General features: G+C 44.2%; 1 protein-coding gene across 37 annotated transcripts in view; it reads right to left on the minus strand.

Moving 5' to 3' along the window:
- Window positions 1-18,615, minus strand: part of RIMS2 (regulating synaptic membrane exocytosis 2) — a 424,384-nt gene extending 405,769 nt beyond the window's left edge. For all 37 annotated transcript variants that reach the window (XM_069957250.1, XM_069957246.1, XM_069957251.1 and 34 more), the window contains exon 1: window positions 18,144-18,615. In XM_069957250.1, coding sequence (XP_069813351.1) covers window positions 18,144-18,307 — 164 coding nt within the window. In that variant the 5' untranslated portion in view covers window positions 18,308-18,615. The remainder of the gene's footprint in view (window positions 1-18,143) is intronic.
- Between the last annotated feature and the right edge of the window lie 545 nt (window positions 18,616-19,160).

Consider the following 19,160-nt stretch of genomic DNA (forward strand, 5'->3'; position numbering starts at 1 on the left):
ACATCTGATCATGGCAATACAAATGTGCTATTAAAACGTAAAAATATGAGGAAAACATAAAACTACTAAAAAAAGATATGTTAAGGAGCTAATTTACACCTTGCCATGGTGTGTATTCTTTGCACACGCAAATGAGTATGTTATCCATGCCTGGAGCACATCACCTTTCAGACACAAATGTGTTCTTTTTTTTAATTTATTTTTTAAGGGTGCGTTCACACCTACAGGATCTGCAGCAGATCTGCAGCAGATTTGATGCTGTGTTCAGTTATTTAAATGAAATCTGCTGCAGAAAATCAGCTGCAGATCCTGTAGGTGTGAACGCACCATAAAGAACTATGTTATAGAGCAGGAAGAGCAGAAAAAAAAAATAATATATATATATTATAAATATATATATATATATATATATATATATATATATATATAGGGACATGTATCAAGCTGAAAGATCGTATTTGTTTAGCGGAAAGTGCCCATTTGTGAATAATTTTATTTGCAAATGGACGTTTTGCGAATAAGATATTTGCATATGGGCACTTTCCGTCCGGTACGCCAGGGGGGCTGGGGTGTGGAGGGGGCGGAACGGTTGCTGCCTACGGACTCCAGAAAATAAAAATTACCAGTAATAAAATCTCCAACAAAATTGGAACCCAACAGAATCAATAAAGAAAGCTTCTCTTGGCTGGGAAGGGCGTCCTACATTTTTGTATACACTGTATTCCCCCCTCCCCCTGTCCTCCATGGTAATCCATTGATATATTTTTGACTAACTATATTTGAGTACAATTCTTTTAGTGCTAACAACAATTAGTGGTTAGTGTTTTAACCCATTTACTGGACCAATACATAGATTTCAGCCCCGGACAGTGTAATAACTCACAGCAGTGCAGAGGCAGGACCTAAGGCTACATTCACATCAGATAAGTGGCTTACAGATACGTCAGCCTACTGACACGCTGACGTATACTGTGACGTACCTGTGTCATGTCTATTGATTTTAACGTCATGTATACGCCTAGAAATTGACCAAATGCAGTCACTAGTAGCCTAGGTATGGACCATTGAAAGGCCCTTAAACAAACAAGAGACAAAGACTTTCCAGCTCCACAGAATCAATCTTTATTCAATTGACCAAACACCGACGCATTTCAGATGTGTGGAAATTTCCTTATTGTCAATCCAGCACATTCCCCTTCTAATGATATACTATACATATCCCAACTATCCCTTGATGTATAGACATGTGAAACTCACGTCTTCATGGGTTAAGGAACAAAATTACTGTAGGACATTGGGAATGATGACCAACCATGAGTAAGGGTTTTGTCACATCCGAAACGCGTTGGTTTTATGTTTGAAACATGAAACAAAGATTGATTTTATGTACTTGGAAAGTCTGTGTTTCCTGTCCAGTATAACAGACCCACAAACCTTGGGCCTCTATCATGGTCTCCTACCTTCTTATGATGGGAATAATACCACTCATCTTGTGGTGCTGATGAACCCAACACACAGCCTCAGCCTAAAATGTCTCCATACTGTGACTTAGGATTCCCTAAACTGGTCAACTGCCCCAAGAGCCTGCAATACCTCTCCAATCCAGACTGTCTACCAAAGTTTCCCGGCCAGCATGCCTGCCATAGATCCCTCCCGTGTGAGGATGAAAAAAGTCTGGGAATAGTTGTGCTCCAGTGGCCATGACAAACGATATGTTCTATGGATAGACTCTCTCTTTAAAGGGGTTATCCAGGAGTAGAAACCGTGCCATCCTTGTCCTCCTTTACTGTGTGGTATTGTAGTTCAGTTCCATTAAAATGAATTGAGTCGTATTGTAATACCACATTCAACCTCAGGAAAAGAGAGGCGCTGTATTTAAAAGAAAGCAACTATGTTCAAATCCTGGATAACCCCTCTAAGTGAGAAATACCCCTTAAGGCTATGTTCACACAACGTATATTCTCGTAAAACCAAGGGCGTTGTACAATGGGCGTGATTATTACGGAAATATATGTTACATAGCTGTCTAAGGGATCCCGGCCGGAGCGTATACACATAGTATACGCTCCGGCAGGGATACCTAGCGGCGCCACAAACAACTGACATGTCAGTTTTCCACGGCTGCTGTCAGTGCAAACTATGGAGCGAGCGGCTCCAGCCACACATTCCATAGTGTGCCGTGGGGAGTTCTGATGCGGGCGCACACTGATGCGTCCACATCAGAACTCTGCAGCACGAAAGATCAGCCAGCCGGTACTGCAGTATTGGCCGGGATGATCTTTTCTGACACCGGCCGTTCCGAGACCCGGCCAGGTCATGGAACAGCCAGTCTCTTGCGTAGTGTGAACATAGCCTAATAATGCAGTTACTATTAGGCCATGTTCACTTCTGCAACAATTCATTCAGCCATATTAGAAAGGGTAAAAATCTACTAACCCTAATGGAACCCGTATGTGAACCCGAGCATTCAGCATAGCGGGGGCTGCTGAACTTGAATAAAGCCCTAAGGGCCCTATTCCACCGGACGATTATCGTTTAGATTATCGTTAAATCGTTCGAATCTAAACGATAATCGTTCGGTTGAAATGCAGTTAACGATTAACGACCGAACGAGAAATCGTTGATCGCTTTATAAGACCTGGACCTATTTTTATCGTTGCTCGTTCGCAAAACGTTTGCACATCGTTCGCATTGAATAAGACATTGTTCGGTCGTTCGCCATAGATACGAATGCAATAGCGAATAAATAGCGAAGAAAAAACGATCGCAATTACAATCGTAAGTAACGATTATCGTTCCATGGAAATGAGTGAACGTTTTCAGGTCTTTCGCAATAGCGGTCGTTTGAGATCGTTAATCATTAACGATTATGCAAACGATAATCGTCCGGTGGAATAGGGCCCAAGGCTATGTGGAAAACATATCCATGTATTAATGTTTTCCAGACAGCTGAAGAGCTTTATCCAACTTCAGCAGCCCCCGCTATGCCGAATGCTCGGGTTCGGATAGACTCGAGCATGCTTGAGGTTCGCTCATCTCTATGCAGTACTTTTCAGCTGCTGTACGCCCTGCAGGAAGTGGTGTATTCTTTCCAATCTGATACAGTGCTCTTTGCTGCCACCTCTGTCCATGTCAGGAACTGTCCAGAGCAGCAGCAAATCCCCATAGAAAATCTCTCCTGCTCTGGACAGTTCCTGACATGGACAGAGGTGGCAGCAGAGAGCACTGTGTAAGACTGGAAAGAATACACCACTTCCTGCAGGACGTGCAGCAGCTGATAAGTACTAGAGGACTGAATATTTTTAAATAGAAGTTAATTAAACATCTGTATAACTTTCTATAACCAGAGGATTTTTTGCTAGTGTTCCCCTAGCAGTCTGGTGGTGAGGATCTGAGCTCAAACACAAGGACACTGCTCCCACTCACTATAATGTGGCCAAGGAACACTTTAGTGCTGGTAACACTGGACTGACTGGCAGTGATGTGGGAACATATTGTAACCACACTGCCAGCTATTATAGAATAATCAGCCGACCATAATAAGCCACCCAAAGAATCATACGCCAAATCTATGAAGCATCCCACCATCAGATTTCAGGAATATTGGGGGAGATTTATCAAACTGGTGTAAAGTAGAACTGTCTAAGGGACCTATTCTACGGGACGATTATTGTTCGAATTATCGTTACATCGTTCAGATCCAAACGATTGTTCAGTTGAATAGCAGTTAACGATTAAACGACGAACGAGAAATCGTTGATCGCTTCATAAGACCTGGACCTATTTTTATCGTTGCTAGTTCGCAAGTCGTTCACATTGAATAAGACGTTGTTCGGTCGCTCGCAGTAGCAACGAACGCAATAGCCACGACAAGACGAACGCAAGAACGATCATAAGTAACGATTATCATTCCATGTAAATGGGTGAACGATTTCAGGCTGTTCGCAATAGCGGTCATTTGAAATAGTTTATCGTTATTGATTATGGGAACGATAATCGTACCGTGGAATAGGGCCCTAAGTTGCCCCTAGCAACCAATTAGATTCCACTTTACATTCCTCACAGATTGTTTGAAAAATGAAAGGTGGAATCTGATTGGTTGCTAGGGGTAACTGAGCCAGATCTACTTTACACCATGTTTGATAAATCTCCCCCATAGTTTTAAAAAAGTTGTAAAAAATAAGATGCATTCACATAAGATTGGCTGATCGTGCCATATATGCAAAAAGGCAAAATGTGAACACAGCCTTATACAGGCTATAACACAGAATCGGTATAAAATAGGTTATATATATATATATATATATATATATATATACACACACATATACACATGTATAATACATACTGTATATACGTACCGATCCTTAGTCCCCATCCAGACAGCTAATGAGCCCCCCTACCCAAACATACACATAGAGCCATTGCCGGATCTCATATCCAGAATATACTACATATCCGGTCCTCTCCATATCATATACAGCAGCACTGCTTCAGAACTGTGTCAGCGTCTGCCAACATCCAGAAAGCGAAAAGGAAAGCTGAAATAGAAAGTGTGTGTGACCCGAGGACGCCAGAGCATAAGGAACGTATGTCTGGGAGAACAGATTATAGCAATGGCTGTAAATAGAAAAACAGAGGAAAGGCTGGAGAGCCGTTATTATACAGAAGGTGTGGAAGAGTGCTCGCCTGGCACCTGGCCATAGTCTATAGTTCTCTTTGTTGCATAGGCGGCAGCTGATAGCAGACTGCTGGTTTCCAGGGATATCAGTGTATGTACACATTGCTGTTCCTTTTCTCTATATCCAGCTGATGGGAAAGTTATACTTTGGCCCAGGTGGAGGACGGGCTGTATGTTTTACTGTACGTCTTTCCAATTTTTACTGAAGTAAGGGAAAGTTTGAGGTACACTTGTAATATCCGTTTATTGTCCACCATGGTGGCCTCATGCATGGCATCTTGCACTCTAATGTGAGATGGGTTCAACCTTGTGGTTATGTTATTAGATGTTGTACCATGCTATAGGCCATGAAGGTGTAGCTAGTAGAGATGAGCACAACTTGAGTATGCCGGAGTTTGAACGTTCGGCATTTGAATACCGGTGGCTGAAGAAGTTGGATGCAGCCATAGGCCACAAGCTGTATCCATGATTTCCGGGACTTCTTAGGGCTACATCCAACTTCTTCAGCCACCGGTAAGCAAATGCTGTACGCTTGGGTTTGAAAGAACTTGAACATATTTGAGGTTCGCTCATCTTTAGTGATAACCCATTGTAGATCGACCCCCAAACCATTGATCTGTGCATGCTACAATACCTGGTACTACACCCTCACCCCACTCATTTATACAAAGCAATACTAGGCATAGGCCTAACCTTCTACAGCAGACGTGTCAAACTCAGGCCAGCCAGCTGTTACAAAACTACAATTCCAATCATGCCTGGACAGATAAAGGTTTAGCTTTGGCTGTCCAGGCATGATAGGAATTGTAGTTCTGAAACAGCTGGAGGGCCTGAGTTTGACACCCATGTTCTACAGTGTCTGGATATGCATTAAAAGGGCAGCATTAGAATGCATTGGCTTTTTCGCCCTGTAAATCATCAGGAGTCTTAGGGGGACAGACTCCTTCCAAGTATTAGTACTTGGTTGAGACCAAGAATAAGGACTTCTAAGAGATTTTGAAAGAAAAAAAACATAAGCCAATAAAAACCAAGACCAGACTGGATAAGGGTTTTTTGTAATGAATGTAAAAATTGGAAAAACAACAGGAAAGTATCGGTACCATGACCTGTAACGTCTGCCGAAGACCTCTGCAAACCCCATACAGAGCAAATACGAAAGTGGATCCCTTGACCAAATCTGACACCAAAATGACCTCTTATACTGTAAGAGCTGAAGAGAGGAAATGTAACCTAAACCTAAGTGACATATATACAAGCCATTACCAGGATTAAAGCTCTGTTTACGCCTATGTCACTGCTTCTATTCGTAATGAAAGCCGCAACTCCATAAAACAGATTACAGCGACGGCCCGTTGACTTATATTGGGGTCCTGCTACACAACCTGCTAAGCTTTACTCTACAGACACTCTTTAAGTTTAAGTTTGTCCTAATACCAAAGAATTCAAAAATTCTAAATTTTAGTTTAGAAGACTAAGGGCCCTATTCCACCGGACGATTATCGTTAGCATAATCGTTAACGATTAACGATCTCAAACGACCGCTATTGCGAAAGACCTGAAAACGTTCACTCATTTCCATGGAACGATAATCGTTACTTATGATCGTAATTGCGATCGTTTCTTCTTCCGTATTTATTCGCTATTGCGTTCGTATCTATTGCGAACGACCGAACGATGTCTTATTCAATGCGAACGATTTGCGAACGTTTTGCGAACGAGCAACGATAAAAATAGGTCCAGGTCTTATAAAGCGATCAACGATTTCTCGTTCGGTCGTTAATCGTTAACTGCATTTCAACCGAACGATTATCGTTTAGATTCGAACGATTTAACGATAATCTGAACGATAATCGTCCGGTGGAATAGGGCCCTTACTTAAAGGGGTTATGCCAGGATTAGAAGTAATCTAGCTGAATGGTGGGAGTCTACCCAGTGGGACCTCCATCGATCACAAGAATGTCCCTTGAGTTCATGGAATAGCACTCTATTCACTGTCAATAGAACTTCCGCACACAGACAATTTCCTGGGCAAATACCAGTATACCAGTGCCACCGTTATTTTCTTATGTGGCATAGATGTCTTTGGATCCTGGTGTAACTGCTTCCTCTACCCTCTGCAACAAAATGCTGATGATAACGGTAGTATGGTAATTTTTAGTGTAGCATAGGCTTTTATTAAAAAATATTTTGGTGGCTCTTGAACTAATGTTCCATTTACAGTCTGATTTGGTGCCCCTAATCCAGTCTCATGTACACCCTGTGAAGCTGCATTTCACAGAAATATACTGGACAGTCAGTGGATACCAGAGACAGGTAGGGTGAGTCAACTCTGCAGCTAATCGGAGTAAGGGCTCACCTACTATATCACTGCTCTCCTGGTTCCTTAGGCAAAAAGATCATTTCAGCAGTACTCTGTACATAAAGGGACATACAGAGGTACATGGAGAGTACAATTGGGTAGAGTGGGGATGGTCTGAGAGTTACCAGGGAAAAATTGATAAGTGATGATCAAAGTCAAGTCAGCCACATTGGGAATATGGACCCTCTGCTATAATGAAATAACCTAATATACATGAATGCAGATGAACTGGGATAAAACAAATGAGACTGGTAGAACTTTGCTACTGAGCCAACATTATATGTCCGAAAATAGTTGCTTACAGTCAAAAAGTAACAGCAAACTGCACAGATTTCAGCAAAAATCTGCAAAAACACGTAACGCCATTATTTTTGGCTGTTATTTCAGTGTTAAAAAATGACTTTCTAAACAAGTTTATTTTACTGCTTTCAACAAGCATTGCAGAAGCCGGGCATAGGTGATGCACTGTCTGTGATAGAGGAGAGGTATAGATCCAGCTCCCTGTCTGTACTGTATAACATATGGGGATGATACCATGGAGGACGGCTTCTCCACTCAAGATTCTGCTGATCTAGTCATTGTGTCTGGAAAGCAAAATGCAAATCACAGATGCAAAACCTTCAGTTCACTGAAGAAGATGGGGGTAATGTCTAGTGGCTACTGAATAAGATTTCGAGGGGCTTGCACGTTCCCATTAAGGGTGCATTCACACGTACAGGATCTGCAGCAGATTTGATGGCGCAGATTTGAATCTGCAGCAGATCTGCAGCAGATCCGCAGAAGGTTTGATGGCCTAGAATTGATTTGCTTTGAATCTGCAGCTTCAAATCTGCGCTGCAGATCTGCTGCAGATCCTGTACGTGTGAACGCACCTTGAGGCTGTAATCAGAGGTTCCGTCAGGCCCGAATGTTACTTCCTACGGGCGACTTGGACATTTTCGGGCCGGAAATAATGGTCTTGCTCATTTTTTACGGACCCGGATACAATCAGGCCAGAAACTCATACGGAGTGTGCACTGTGCAACCGCATATCCTATACTTCCCAGCATACACACGAACCATCAAATATACCGCCGCACAATTACAGCCGCACATACAGCCGCACTCTTACAACGTGTGAACCGAGCCTAAGGGTGCATTCACATCTACAGGATCCGCAGAAGATCTGCAGCAGATCCGCAGCAGATTTGATGGTGCAGATTTGATGCTGTGTTCAGTTATTTGAATGAAACCTGCTGCGGATCTGCTGCTGATCCGCAGCAGAAATTACGCTGCGGATTTGGTAAGTGTGAACGTACCCTAAATGTATACAGAATGGGCAAGAAAGCAAAAAGCATTTATAAAGGGGGGGGGGGGGGGGGGGGTTACCACGAAAAAAAAAAATCCTATATGTACCTGGAATTGTCCCGTCTACTATAAACTAGTAACTAGAGATGTGCGAACCTTGACGGGGCTCTGATTCGTCCAAACCCGAGCATGCAGCATCGGATTACCAGTGGCTGAAGAGGCTGGATGCAGCCCTGAGGCTGTCTGGAAAACATGGATACAGCCATAGGCCATAGCCTGTATCCATGTTTTCCAGGACTCCCTAGGGCTGCATCCAACTTCTTCAGCCACCGGTAATCAAATAAAGAGCGTTCGTGTTTGGACGAACCGAAACATACTCAAAGTTCACTCATCTCTACTAGTAACTAAGGCCTAACCAGGAATGTATAGGGTTCCTATATGCACAATCAGTGTTTTCATATACAGGAAAAGACCACCTCTTTTAGAAGACCCCCTAATTGAGACCAGATTTTGAGCAAAAGATTTCCAGTCCACCATAGATTATACATAGTGGAAGTTTTCTTCGAGGGGATGGACTTTTGGGTGGTTCTCTCAAGGAGGGTTACTGTATCTTACCCAAAAGACTTCTCTGCAGGTGGGATACATTCATAGACCTACAAAGGCATAATCAGAGCTCTGTCCTAGATAGTCAAGCCTGAAAGACCATACCTTAAAGTGGTATTCCACTTACAATTAACTTTTAATAAGTTGCTGCCTGGGTGCAGCAAATTAAAAAACATACTATTCTCACCTCTCTACCCTCCTCCAATTTCCTCTAACATCATCATTGGTTCCTGGGTTCAACGATCCCGCCTCCACTTCCAAGATGGACTCCTCTGGCAGTGACAGCCAGCTCAGCCGATCACTGGCCGTGGTGCTCTCCCATCTTAGTCAGTGATTGGCTAAGCAGGCTTTCACTGCCAGATGAGTCCATATCGGAAGTGGAGGCAGAATCGTTCAACCGGGGACCGAAAATTAAGTAGGAGGACACCAGGGGAGCACAGAAAGGTACTTATAGGCTGTTTATTATGTTCTGCACCAGAGCAACATATTAAAAGTTATTTGTGAGAAGAATACCCCTTTAAATTGTCACTGTGTATACAATCAAGAAGATCTAGCTGTTCATGTTACATGCTGCCAATAGAAGCCTATGGATAGGGGAGGGGGAGTGAATTCAGAGATCAGGGACTGAGAGAGCAAAGAGCAAAGAGAGGTTCACAGATTAGACTATTCACTACTGCTCTATAACGTTCTCCATGCCTGTCCTCAGCATTGGTCATCAATATCTGTGGGGTCCACCTTGCCATAGCCACTGCTCCAGCTCCACCAGGAGTAGTAGGCCTCATACATTGTGTAGTGCTATGCTGGTTTACTATTAAAAAAGATTGGGAGAGAGCTGCAGTAACCCAGCATGGCCACTACACAATGTACGGAGCTGTTCGCTTCCGGCTCCATTCACTGTCTAGTGCAGGTGCCATGGTTGTAATGAACATGTCATTGAGTGTCAGACCCCCACTGATCAAATATTGATAGCCTATTCTCAGGACAGACCATCAATAAGCTTTCACTGGAAAACCCCTTTAAACATGGACATCATGGGTCAATAATTCCTCCATAGTAACAAATACAGAATATCAAACTACACATCGACAGGGCAGTATCTCTTCCCCCTTTCAGGATAATATGTGTATGAGATCATTTTGCGTGCTCCTTTGCGCACATAAAACAACAGCAGACATCCGCCCATCAGTATCACCATCACACAGACGACACTGACCCACTTAGCTCCACATACGCTACTCGTGGCACCAGATGTTTGCTCTGCCCAGCGAGCAGCCAATGTTTACTTTGTCAATATTTGGCAGAGAGGTGCACTGCTAATATAATAAAGAGCTCCGAGAAAAAAAAAAAAACCTTGCGTTTTGTCCTAGGCAGCAGATATTAGAAACTGGTAAACAAGGTGCAACCGGCGTGAGAAACAGCCAAAAGACCTGTCTATAGGTTATCATAGGGATAGAGGAGTAGATTTTTTTCCAGCTGGAATATAACTTTAGGATAGTAGGCTCCAATGCTACTTCTATAGTAATACGCCCACCTATCATGGGCTATCTATGGTAATGGAGTATATATTGATGGCCCATGCTTAAAGTGTACCCGAAACTTCCAAAAAGCATTGCTTGAGAAGAGGGATGGGGAACCGACGACCCTCCAACTGTTGCAAAACTACAATTCCCATCATGCCTGGACAGCCTTTGGCTGTCCAGGCATGATGGGAGTTGTAGTTTTCCAATAGCTGGAGGGTCGTCGGTTCCCCATCCCTGCCCTTTTAGAAGAGGGTCTGGGTGTTCGCCAGATGAAGGGGGGAGACGTGCATGGTGTGGGATGCTTGACATGATAGGCCCATAGCCCTTCTATAGAAGTCCATCTCGGTCTTCTGACCCTTACCAATAAAAACTTCCCTTTACGACAACATATTTTCAAGTGGCAGTGCCCCTTTAAATAACCATCAATGTACAACTAGAGGGGGGAGGGGCACGATCAGTTAACGGGGCTCAGTTGCCGCACCATCCATGGCCTGGTAAACATTGTGGGGGTTCCTTGGTTCTGATGATCATTTAAAGTCCCATGTTCAATGCCCGCCAGTTATAAATGGAAGGCCATTTTAGTGCCAGGCCTTTAATGTATATTACCAAAAGAACCCTTTAAGGGTGCGTTCACACATACAGGATCCGCAGCTGATCTAAATAACTGAACACACCATCAAATCTGCTGCGGATCTGCTGCAGATCTGTTGCGGATCCTGTACGTGTGAACGCACCCTAAAGGGGTATTCCACTCAACCATAACTTTTCATTTGTTGCTGCCCATGGTGAGACTAACAATTCATTCCATACTTGTTATTATCTATTCAGTCTCCTTGCCCCAGTTCTGAGCTGCTGCTTTCTGCTAAACACACAAATATCTGTGTGTGAGCTTTTCTCTCTGTATCCCCCTCCTCTCCCTGGGAGGGTTGCTACAAAGTTGCAGACAGGGACTTGTTTACATCAGCCGTCTTGAAAGGGAGGGGAATGAGGGGGAGACAGAGAGAAAAGCTCACACGCATATTTTTGTGTCTTCAGCAGAAAGTAGCAGCTCAGAACTATTTGAAGAATTGTTAGTCTCACCATGGGCAGCAACATATGAAAAGTTATGTTTTTTAGTGGAATATCATACAATTTAGCGGAATTCTATGCTCCTGAATTCAGCTACGTTACTTGTGGTTTGTGCTTGCCCTGGCTCCCGACTTCTTAAAGGGACAATAAGCTGTAGACTTTCCTAAGCTCAGTCACTAAGGACACTTGTGGCCTGTATGTTTATACACATCTACCTGTCTACTGTCCATCCTGACCTCCATATGACTACTATATGTGACTAAACTCGGCCTTCGTTGCCTGGCTGGCTATGTTGTCTATTGATTTGGTACCATCATCATCCATCTATTTGCTATGGCTGACTGAGACCACTCTGGGCGTAGTGTCTTGGAGACTTCTTCTAAGGGCCCAAGAACGAACAAGTCCTTACACAAGTCCTTACAACTCCTTACACAAGTCCTTCTCTTGTCTAGCCCTTAGTGACCTACTGGGTCCAATACTCCTTACAGAGGCAATGTTATAATTTTACCCATGATGGGGACAAAAAGTTGTCATGGAGCCCTAGCCGAAAATTTTATTGGCTATCTGTGAAATCAGTGACATCACTGGCTCAGAGGATTACATCACTCAGGCTTTCTAATGTATTTACCCAGCACTATATCCAACAAAGTGTATTAAGCTTCTTTGACAGTACGTGACTAACAACTTGTAACATAAGAAAAAAGTTTGGGAGACAAAACAGTGACTGTGAATTTCTGATCTTTCATTGAATCAGACAGACATCCTATGTATCTAGCCGAACACATAATACTTGTTGCACTCTTTGTAATGCTCCTACGTGGACTTATCTGTTCACAGTTCAAATCCTCTTAGCGGGTTCTTTTAGATCAAGTTCATTGACTATCTCACTGGTCTGGCAGTCACTTAAGGAGGATCTGTATACACAAAACAAGTCGTCACTTCGGGATGTGGTGCTCGTGGGCGATAATATACAGCAAATAGGAAAAATTTCACGGCACTCACCCTTGTAGATTGCAATTAACTTTTATTCCATATGGAGGTGCACGTAACAAACAGCAGGACGCTTTTCGGAGTGGTCCGCCCTTTCTCAACAGAGGCAGTCCTGCAGGCCAGTCCAGCTTCCTGCTGTTTGTTATGCGCACCTCCATATGGAATAAAATTTTATTGCAAGCTACAAGGGTGAGTGCCGGAAATTTTTCCTATTTACTTCAGGAGGATCTGTCATAGGAGACAGAGGAAAAACTACAGGACCAGAGTTATAGTCCTTAGATCTATGGCATCAGGTTTGGAGATGAAGAGGATTCCTTGGTGGACTGTTACAGATATAGCCCTGAAACACTGCGGTCTCTTCGTATGGTCTGTTAGTCTGCAAAAACATGTCAGACTATAGGATGTTACTTTGTGAGTTAATCATATTAAAATAGAGATGTTATGTTATGCTGTTATGCAGTGTCAGGCCTGATGGGAGTAGTAGCTTTGCAACAGCTGGAAAGCCACCCCTTAAAGGGGTATACTCATAATTAAAAGTTAGGAGATACACTATTCCAGGGGTAGAGAACCTTGGCTCTCCAGCTGTTGCAAAACTACAACTCCCATCATGCCTGGACAGCCCCATAATTAAGAGAACTGAGGGAATGTGTGCCCCCAAATGAGCAGAGCCCCCACACATGTGCAAGCAGAGCTGGCCGGTTGGCCATATCCGGACGCCCCATAGAGAATTAATGCAGTGTAGGCCACAGGTTCTCTCTCCATTTATTTGAAAGGTGCCTGTTCTCTGTTTTCAGGATTGAAAGGGGACCCAATCGATCCACTAGTTATCCTCTATCCTGTGCAGAGGGTACTACTTTCTGAAATACTGTAAAAAATACCCCTCTAAAATGTAACGCAGCAGTTAGTATCTAGAAACATGTGGACTCTATGGATGGGTATTCTGCAGCTTTCACATCTCTTTGGCTGACGCGGTTATAAGGGGATCATGGAGTCTGAAGAAGGGTCCTATTAGACTAAACGATTTTTCGTTTCCACCGATTAACGATAAACGATTGCAAACGAGCACTTTTGGGCACTTTTTTTTATCATTCACCATAATAAACAGATTGATAGTCGTTAGTTATCATGGCAATTATGATCGTTCATACACTCTAGTATACGAATGATCGGGATTATGAACGAACGATGTATATGTACACCGAAAGATTTGCAAGAGATCAACAATGATTTTATTGTCAGCTGTAAAGATACGATCAACAGCACACTAACAAATATCCGTTAGTCGTTTGATCACTGTCTGTATACACACGGAAAGATTATCGCTTAAATTCAAACAATATAACGATTTTTCGCACAATGATCTTTCTGTGTAATAGGGCCCCAATGGGCATGGTCCCAGGGGTCTACGGAACATGAGAACTGTTCTTATGGGAAACCTATAGCTTTTATATTTATAGAGGCTGTCACTTCTTATGTCACTGTAGTTGTCACTGCTATGGGGCATGATAATTGTCATTGCTATGGGGCATGATGATTGTCACTGCTAAGGGGCATGATGGTTATCACTGCTATGGGACATGATGGTTATCACTGCTATGGGTCATGATGGTTGTCACTGCTATGGGGCATGATGGTTGTCACTGCTATGGGGCATGATGGTTATCACTGCTATGGGACATGATGGTTATCACTGCTATGGGACATGATGGTTGTCACTGCTATGGGGCATGATAGTTGTCACTGCTATGGGGCATGATGGTTGTCACTGCTATGGGGCATGATGGTTGTCACTGCTATGGGGCATGATAGTTGTCACTGCTATGGAGCATAATGGTTGTTGGGGCACTGTGGTGGAGCACTGTAACTGTGACTATGACAGTAGTTGGGTCACTGACAACCACTCATATAGCATTAATACATGTAAGATATTATATAAGAATTTCTTTTTCTGTTTCTTAACAAGTTTCTGCTGTTGAGGAGAGAGAAGCTTACATATATTACTACTGTGGGAGACTCCTAAGAAAAGGGAGACCAGACGTCTGGAAGAGTACACCAGGGTACCCTGGCCTAGATAGTGGTCCCTGGCAGGACCTAACATCCAGGAGAGTATGTGCAGGCTTTCACATGTACTACCTGGGGCACTTCAGTAGTAGGGAACAGTGTTTGTCCTCAGAGTAGTACACGTATTCACTCACTACTGTGCAGGGACCACTACTTGTCCTTACCTGCTAATTCAGCACATAACATATATCTGACCCCAGACCATGTGACATATAGGGGCACCTTTACTGCCAGGCCCTAACTACACTGCTGTTTACTATGAATAGATCCGCCTTAATTCTTAATGAATGCGACGATGATATTTCTACTGTAGTCACATTAGAAACTAACAGATCGGAACTTTTAGTACTAGGATCAAGTTACCGACAACAGTCTTAGAAGTACAAACACAAACAACATATGGCTGTGATCGCTGCTTTCTATTATAGAGTCACATCGCAGCACGAGGGGAAGCTGGAAAAATTAAGAGCCTTTGTTAATTTAAAGGGGTATTCCGAGTTAAAAGAATGCCTTAAAGTGTCAGATTGTGGGGGGGGGGGGGGGTCTGATGGCCGTGACCTCTACGATCTGGAGAATGGGACCTGACTCCATTGTGAAGACTAGTACATGCACTACCACTCCATGTATTGTCTATGGAGCTGCTGTTCTTGGCTAGCCATAGCATAACACGTGATAATGGGGGACATAGCACTGAATTAGGCTATATCCACCATTCCCATAGAGGCTGAATGGAGTGACAGCACCCCCTCCTATCCTTGTGATCCAGGGTGACCCCAATTGATAAGGTACCTATTGTCTATCTATTACCTATAAATAGGTTTTCTTAACCAGACAACCCCTTTAACTCTCCAGCAATACGGCAGATTTCTATACACTATGGGGGAGATTTATCAAACATGGTGTAAAGTGAAACTGGCTCAGTCGCCCCTAGCAACCAATCAGATTCCACCTTTCATTTTCTAAAGAGTCTGTGAGGAATGACAGGTGGAATCTGATTGGTTGCTAGGGGCAACTGAGCCAGTGTCACTTTACACCATGTTTGATAAATCTCCCCCTTTAAGCTCTAAGCTTTCCTTTTATTGAAACCTTCCTGTTGCAATCCAGAGGTTGTGCAATTGTCCTGGTCATGTGCTGATCATAAAGGTGCAGGACTAATCACAGATATCAACCAGGGATAGGGAACCTGCGGCCCTCCGGCTGTGGCAAAACTACAATTCCCATCATGCCTGGACAGCCAAAGCTAAAGCTTTGGCTGTCCCCTGGCATGATGGGAATTGTAGTTTTGCCACAGCTGGAGGGCCATAGGTTCCTACTGTAAACGATCACATGACCAGGATAGACTTTCCAACCATTCGATGTAAAACAAGAGTGACTCTATTCACTGCCAGCAAGCAGAGGGCTGGAAAACCATTGTCCAGAGAATTAATATACTGGGCTAGAGCAGCGAACTGGATCTTTGCACCAGGCGATAGGACACCTAGAGCTCCCACTATGCCAGGGATGGGAAACCTTCGGCCCTCCAGCTGTTGCAAAACTACAATTCCCATCATGCCTGGACAGGCGAAGCCTTAGCTTTGGCTGTTCAGGCATGATGGGAATTGTAGTTTTGCAACAGCCGGAGGGCCAGAGGTTCCCCATCCCTCCACAATGCGCTCAGCTGACTGGTGTTATAGTACAAATACAACCTAAACTGGGAATTTAACAACTAGATGAATCCTTCATGAACTTAGGCTGGGTTCACACTGTGTTTTTGCTGTCCGTTTAACGTAAATGGTTCCTTTCACCATACACAAAAACGTGGTCAACCACAGTGAAAAAAAAAAAAAGGTTTTTAAAAAAAAATTATTTTTTATATAATGGAAGTTAATGGGAAAATAATCTGCACCCAATTACATCTGTTTTTTTTTCTTCCATAAAACGGACTGCAGTGTGAACCCAGCCTAATAAAAGCCTAAACTCTCTCAGTAAAAAATAAAAGAATACTCTCACTATAACCCATAACGACTACACTTTATACCGCCATCATGTTTCGGGACTACTCAACTAGTCACAGACACCAAGATTTAGAGCCGACGATATATCAAGGACAAGAATGGCGAGCACATATAACAATTGCCTGGCACACTTGTGTTATAAGAGTTATACTACCAAAGGCTAATGTGAATTGTTGCTGACGGCCTAGGCTGGATAACGGGTTCTAGGCCTGGTTATTCTGGTAATGGCGCCATTCTGATATACATATACACGGATATAATGTTATCATCCATCGCATCTGTGCCTTTATCTTTAGCATAAACAGAATTCTATCTATCCTGGTTCCCCAACTGTTGCAAAACTACAACTCCTAGCATGCCTGGACAGCCGAAGGCTGTCCAGGCATGCTAGGAGTTGTAGTTTTGCAACAGCTGGAGACTCTCAGCAATGAAGCTCCTACCCTGCAGCTTGTGGACAGCTACCTGGTGCTGAACTCCCCAGCACACAGCCATGTATTGAGCACTGCATTGCTAACAACCCCATGTCACTCCACAACCCTGCACCGTCTTCCCTGCCGCAGCCTCCTCTACCCTCATCTAAGGCTCTGTTCACACACACACAGTATTCCGCATCAGGATTTGCACCCAACACCCAGAAAATAGGAGTATTCCCATCTCAAAAAGTTAGATGACAAGAATGGAGGCGCCCTAGCCCCAACGTACGTGCGACCATCGCTCCATTGATTCTGTATAGGACTTAATAATACTGGGGGGGGGGGGAAACGTTCCCTACCGATCAAACAGAACAGGGGTAAGGGAACCTCGGCTCTCCAGCGGTTGCAAAACTACAACTCCCATCAAGGCTAAAGCTCGGTGCTAAAGCGTTGGCTGTCCGGGCATGATGGGAGTTGTAGTTTTGACACAGCTGGAGAGCCATAGGATCAGAATAGGCTTTCCAACCATTCGATGTAAAACAAGAGTGACTCTATTCACTGCTGGCAAGCAGAGGGCTGGAAAACCATTGTCCAGGGAATTAATATACTGGGCTGGGATAGCAGTATAACTTCTTGAGATGATAATATTAAAGAAATTAAACTAGGTTACAAATCCCATTGTAAAAATACTATGTGTGAACAGGAGCCTTGAAGAGAGTTCAAGCGACATGGAAGAAGAAGAAGAAGAGGAGGAAGCAAGGAAGGGGGAGGGGGAGGAAGGACTTTAGATGTGTTTATAGGGAAAGATGGCAGCTGCTATATCCCACCCAAAGCCTGGAGAAGGTAGGCCCCTTGCAGTGGACGATCAATGTTGCAAGGGGTTAACCCTTTAAATATTGCTTATAGGACAAGGATACATAGGTACAAACACAGATACATTGCACATCACACTACAGGGCCTCCTGTTTTTTTGTTTTTTTTGCAGTGCTTGCAAAATTTTTTTGCTATGATTGCAGGATATGGGGGGTCTAGGCCAGGATTAGAAGGGGTGGGGGTGTATAGAGATAGATTTGGGGGTTGGGTGGGTTGATGCAGACATGACATTAGGAGGAGCCTGCAATGCACTGCACCCCTCTAAGCTGGGGGCTAGGAAGGAGACATGCTTACTTGAGGACTGACTGCTCTTTCTCCTCTTCCTTCTTCTGCCGGTCCATGACGGCCAGGATGGTCTTCCTCTCATCCTCGGTGAGGTGGCTGAGATCTGGCATCTCAGGCAAGAGTGGCTGTGCAGGAGGCAGAGGGCCGCCCCTGGGCCCAAGAGGAGCAGACATGTTTGGTGCTGGAGGAGGAGGAGAAGCAACACCACCACCACCACACACCGATGATTGCAAATACTGGATCTCAGGCAGCTTGGGGGCGCTGAGACATAGAACATCAATCACACCGAGCGGTTTTAAATCACGGGTCCGTAAGCGACATCAGAGAGGCGGATTTTTAAATCAGACAGGCTGCAAGGAGAGGAATGGTCAGCGACATCCTGCTACAAATAAAAATAAAAAAATAAAATAAAAAACAGGAGCATCAATGCAAAGTAGTCTATCCAAAGGGGGCTTGCGGTTCTTGGAGGGACATTCCAGCTTTGTGCAATTGTATGCACGCCCCCCCACCCCCCTTTGGTGGTCGTCCCCCCTCCCCCCTGCGCCCCACAGACGGTGCAAGGTGTCCCTGCTCGTGAGCTGCTGAGGGGGCTGGAGAGAGCTGCCCGGTGACAGCAGCAGCAGCAGCAGCAGCAGCTGGAGATGGATGGGGGAGGAGGAGGCAGGGATGCTGCTGCTGCTGCTAGTGGAGGCTGGTGCGCATGCGCGTGTCACAGCTAGGTGGAAGGGGAGGAGGTGAACTAATATATATCCTCTTCCGGAGACTAAAGAACAGACGGGCTGAGTGAGTCACACAGGAGCAGATGGCGACTGCCGCAGCTGCAAGGACGGTGGCGCCGACCTATACCGAGAGCAGGTGCACAGTGCAAGGTGTCTGCGAAAGTCTACTCATCTCAGGCTGGGTTCACATGGTGCGATTTTCCTTGCTGCGTTTTTTTTTATTTTTTTTATTATCAAAACAAAATCTACTAGTTTGCACTGGTGCACAGGCATCTCCTCTCTCTGCCACGCGATAGGTTGGTGCTAC

The sequence above is a fragment of the Dendropsophus ebraccatus genome, chromosome 2, assembly GCF_027789765.1.
Source record: "Dendropsophus ebraccatus isolate aDenEbr1 chromosome 2, aDenEbr1.pat, whole genome shotgun sequence".
Lineage (NCBI taxonomy): Eukaryota > Metazoa > Chordata > Amphibia > Anura > Hylidae > Dendropsophus > Dendropsophus ebraccatus.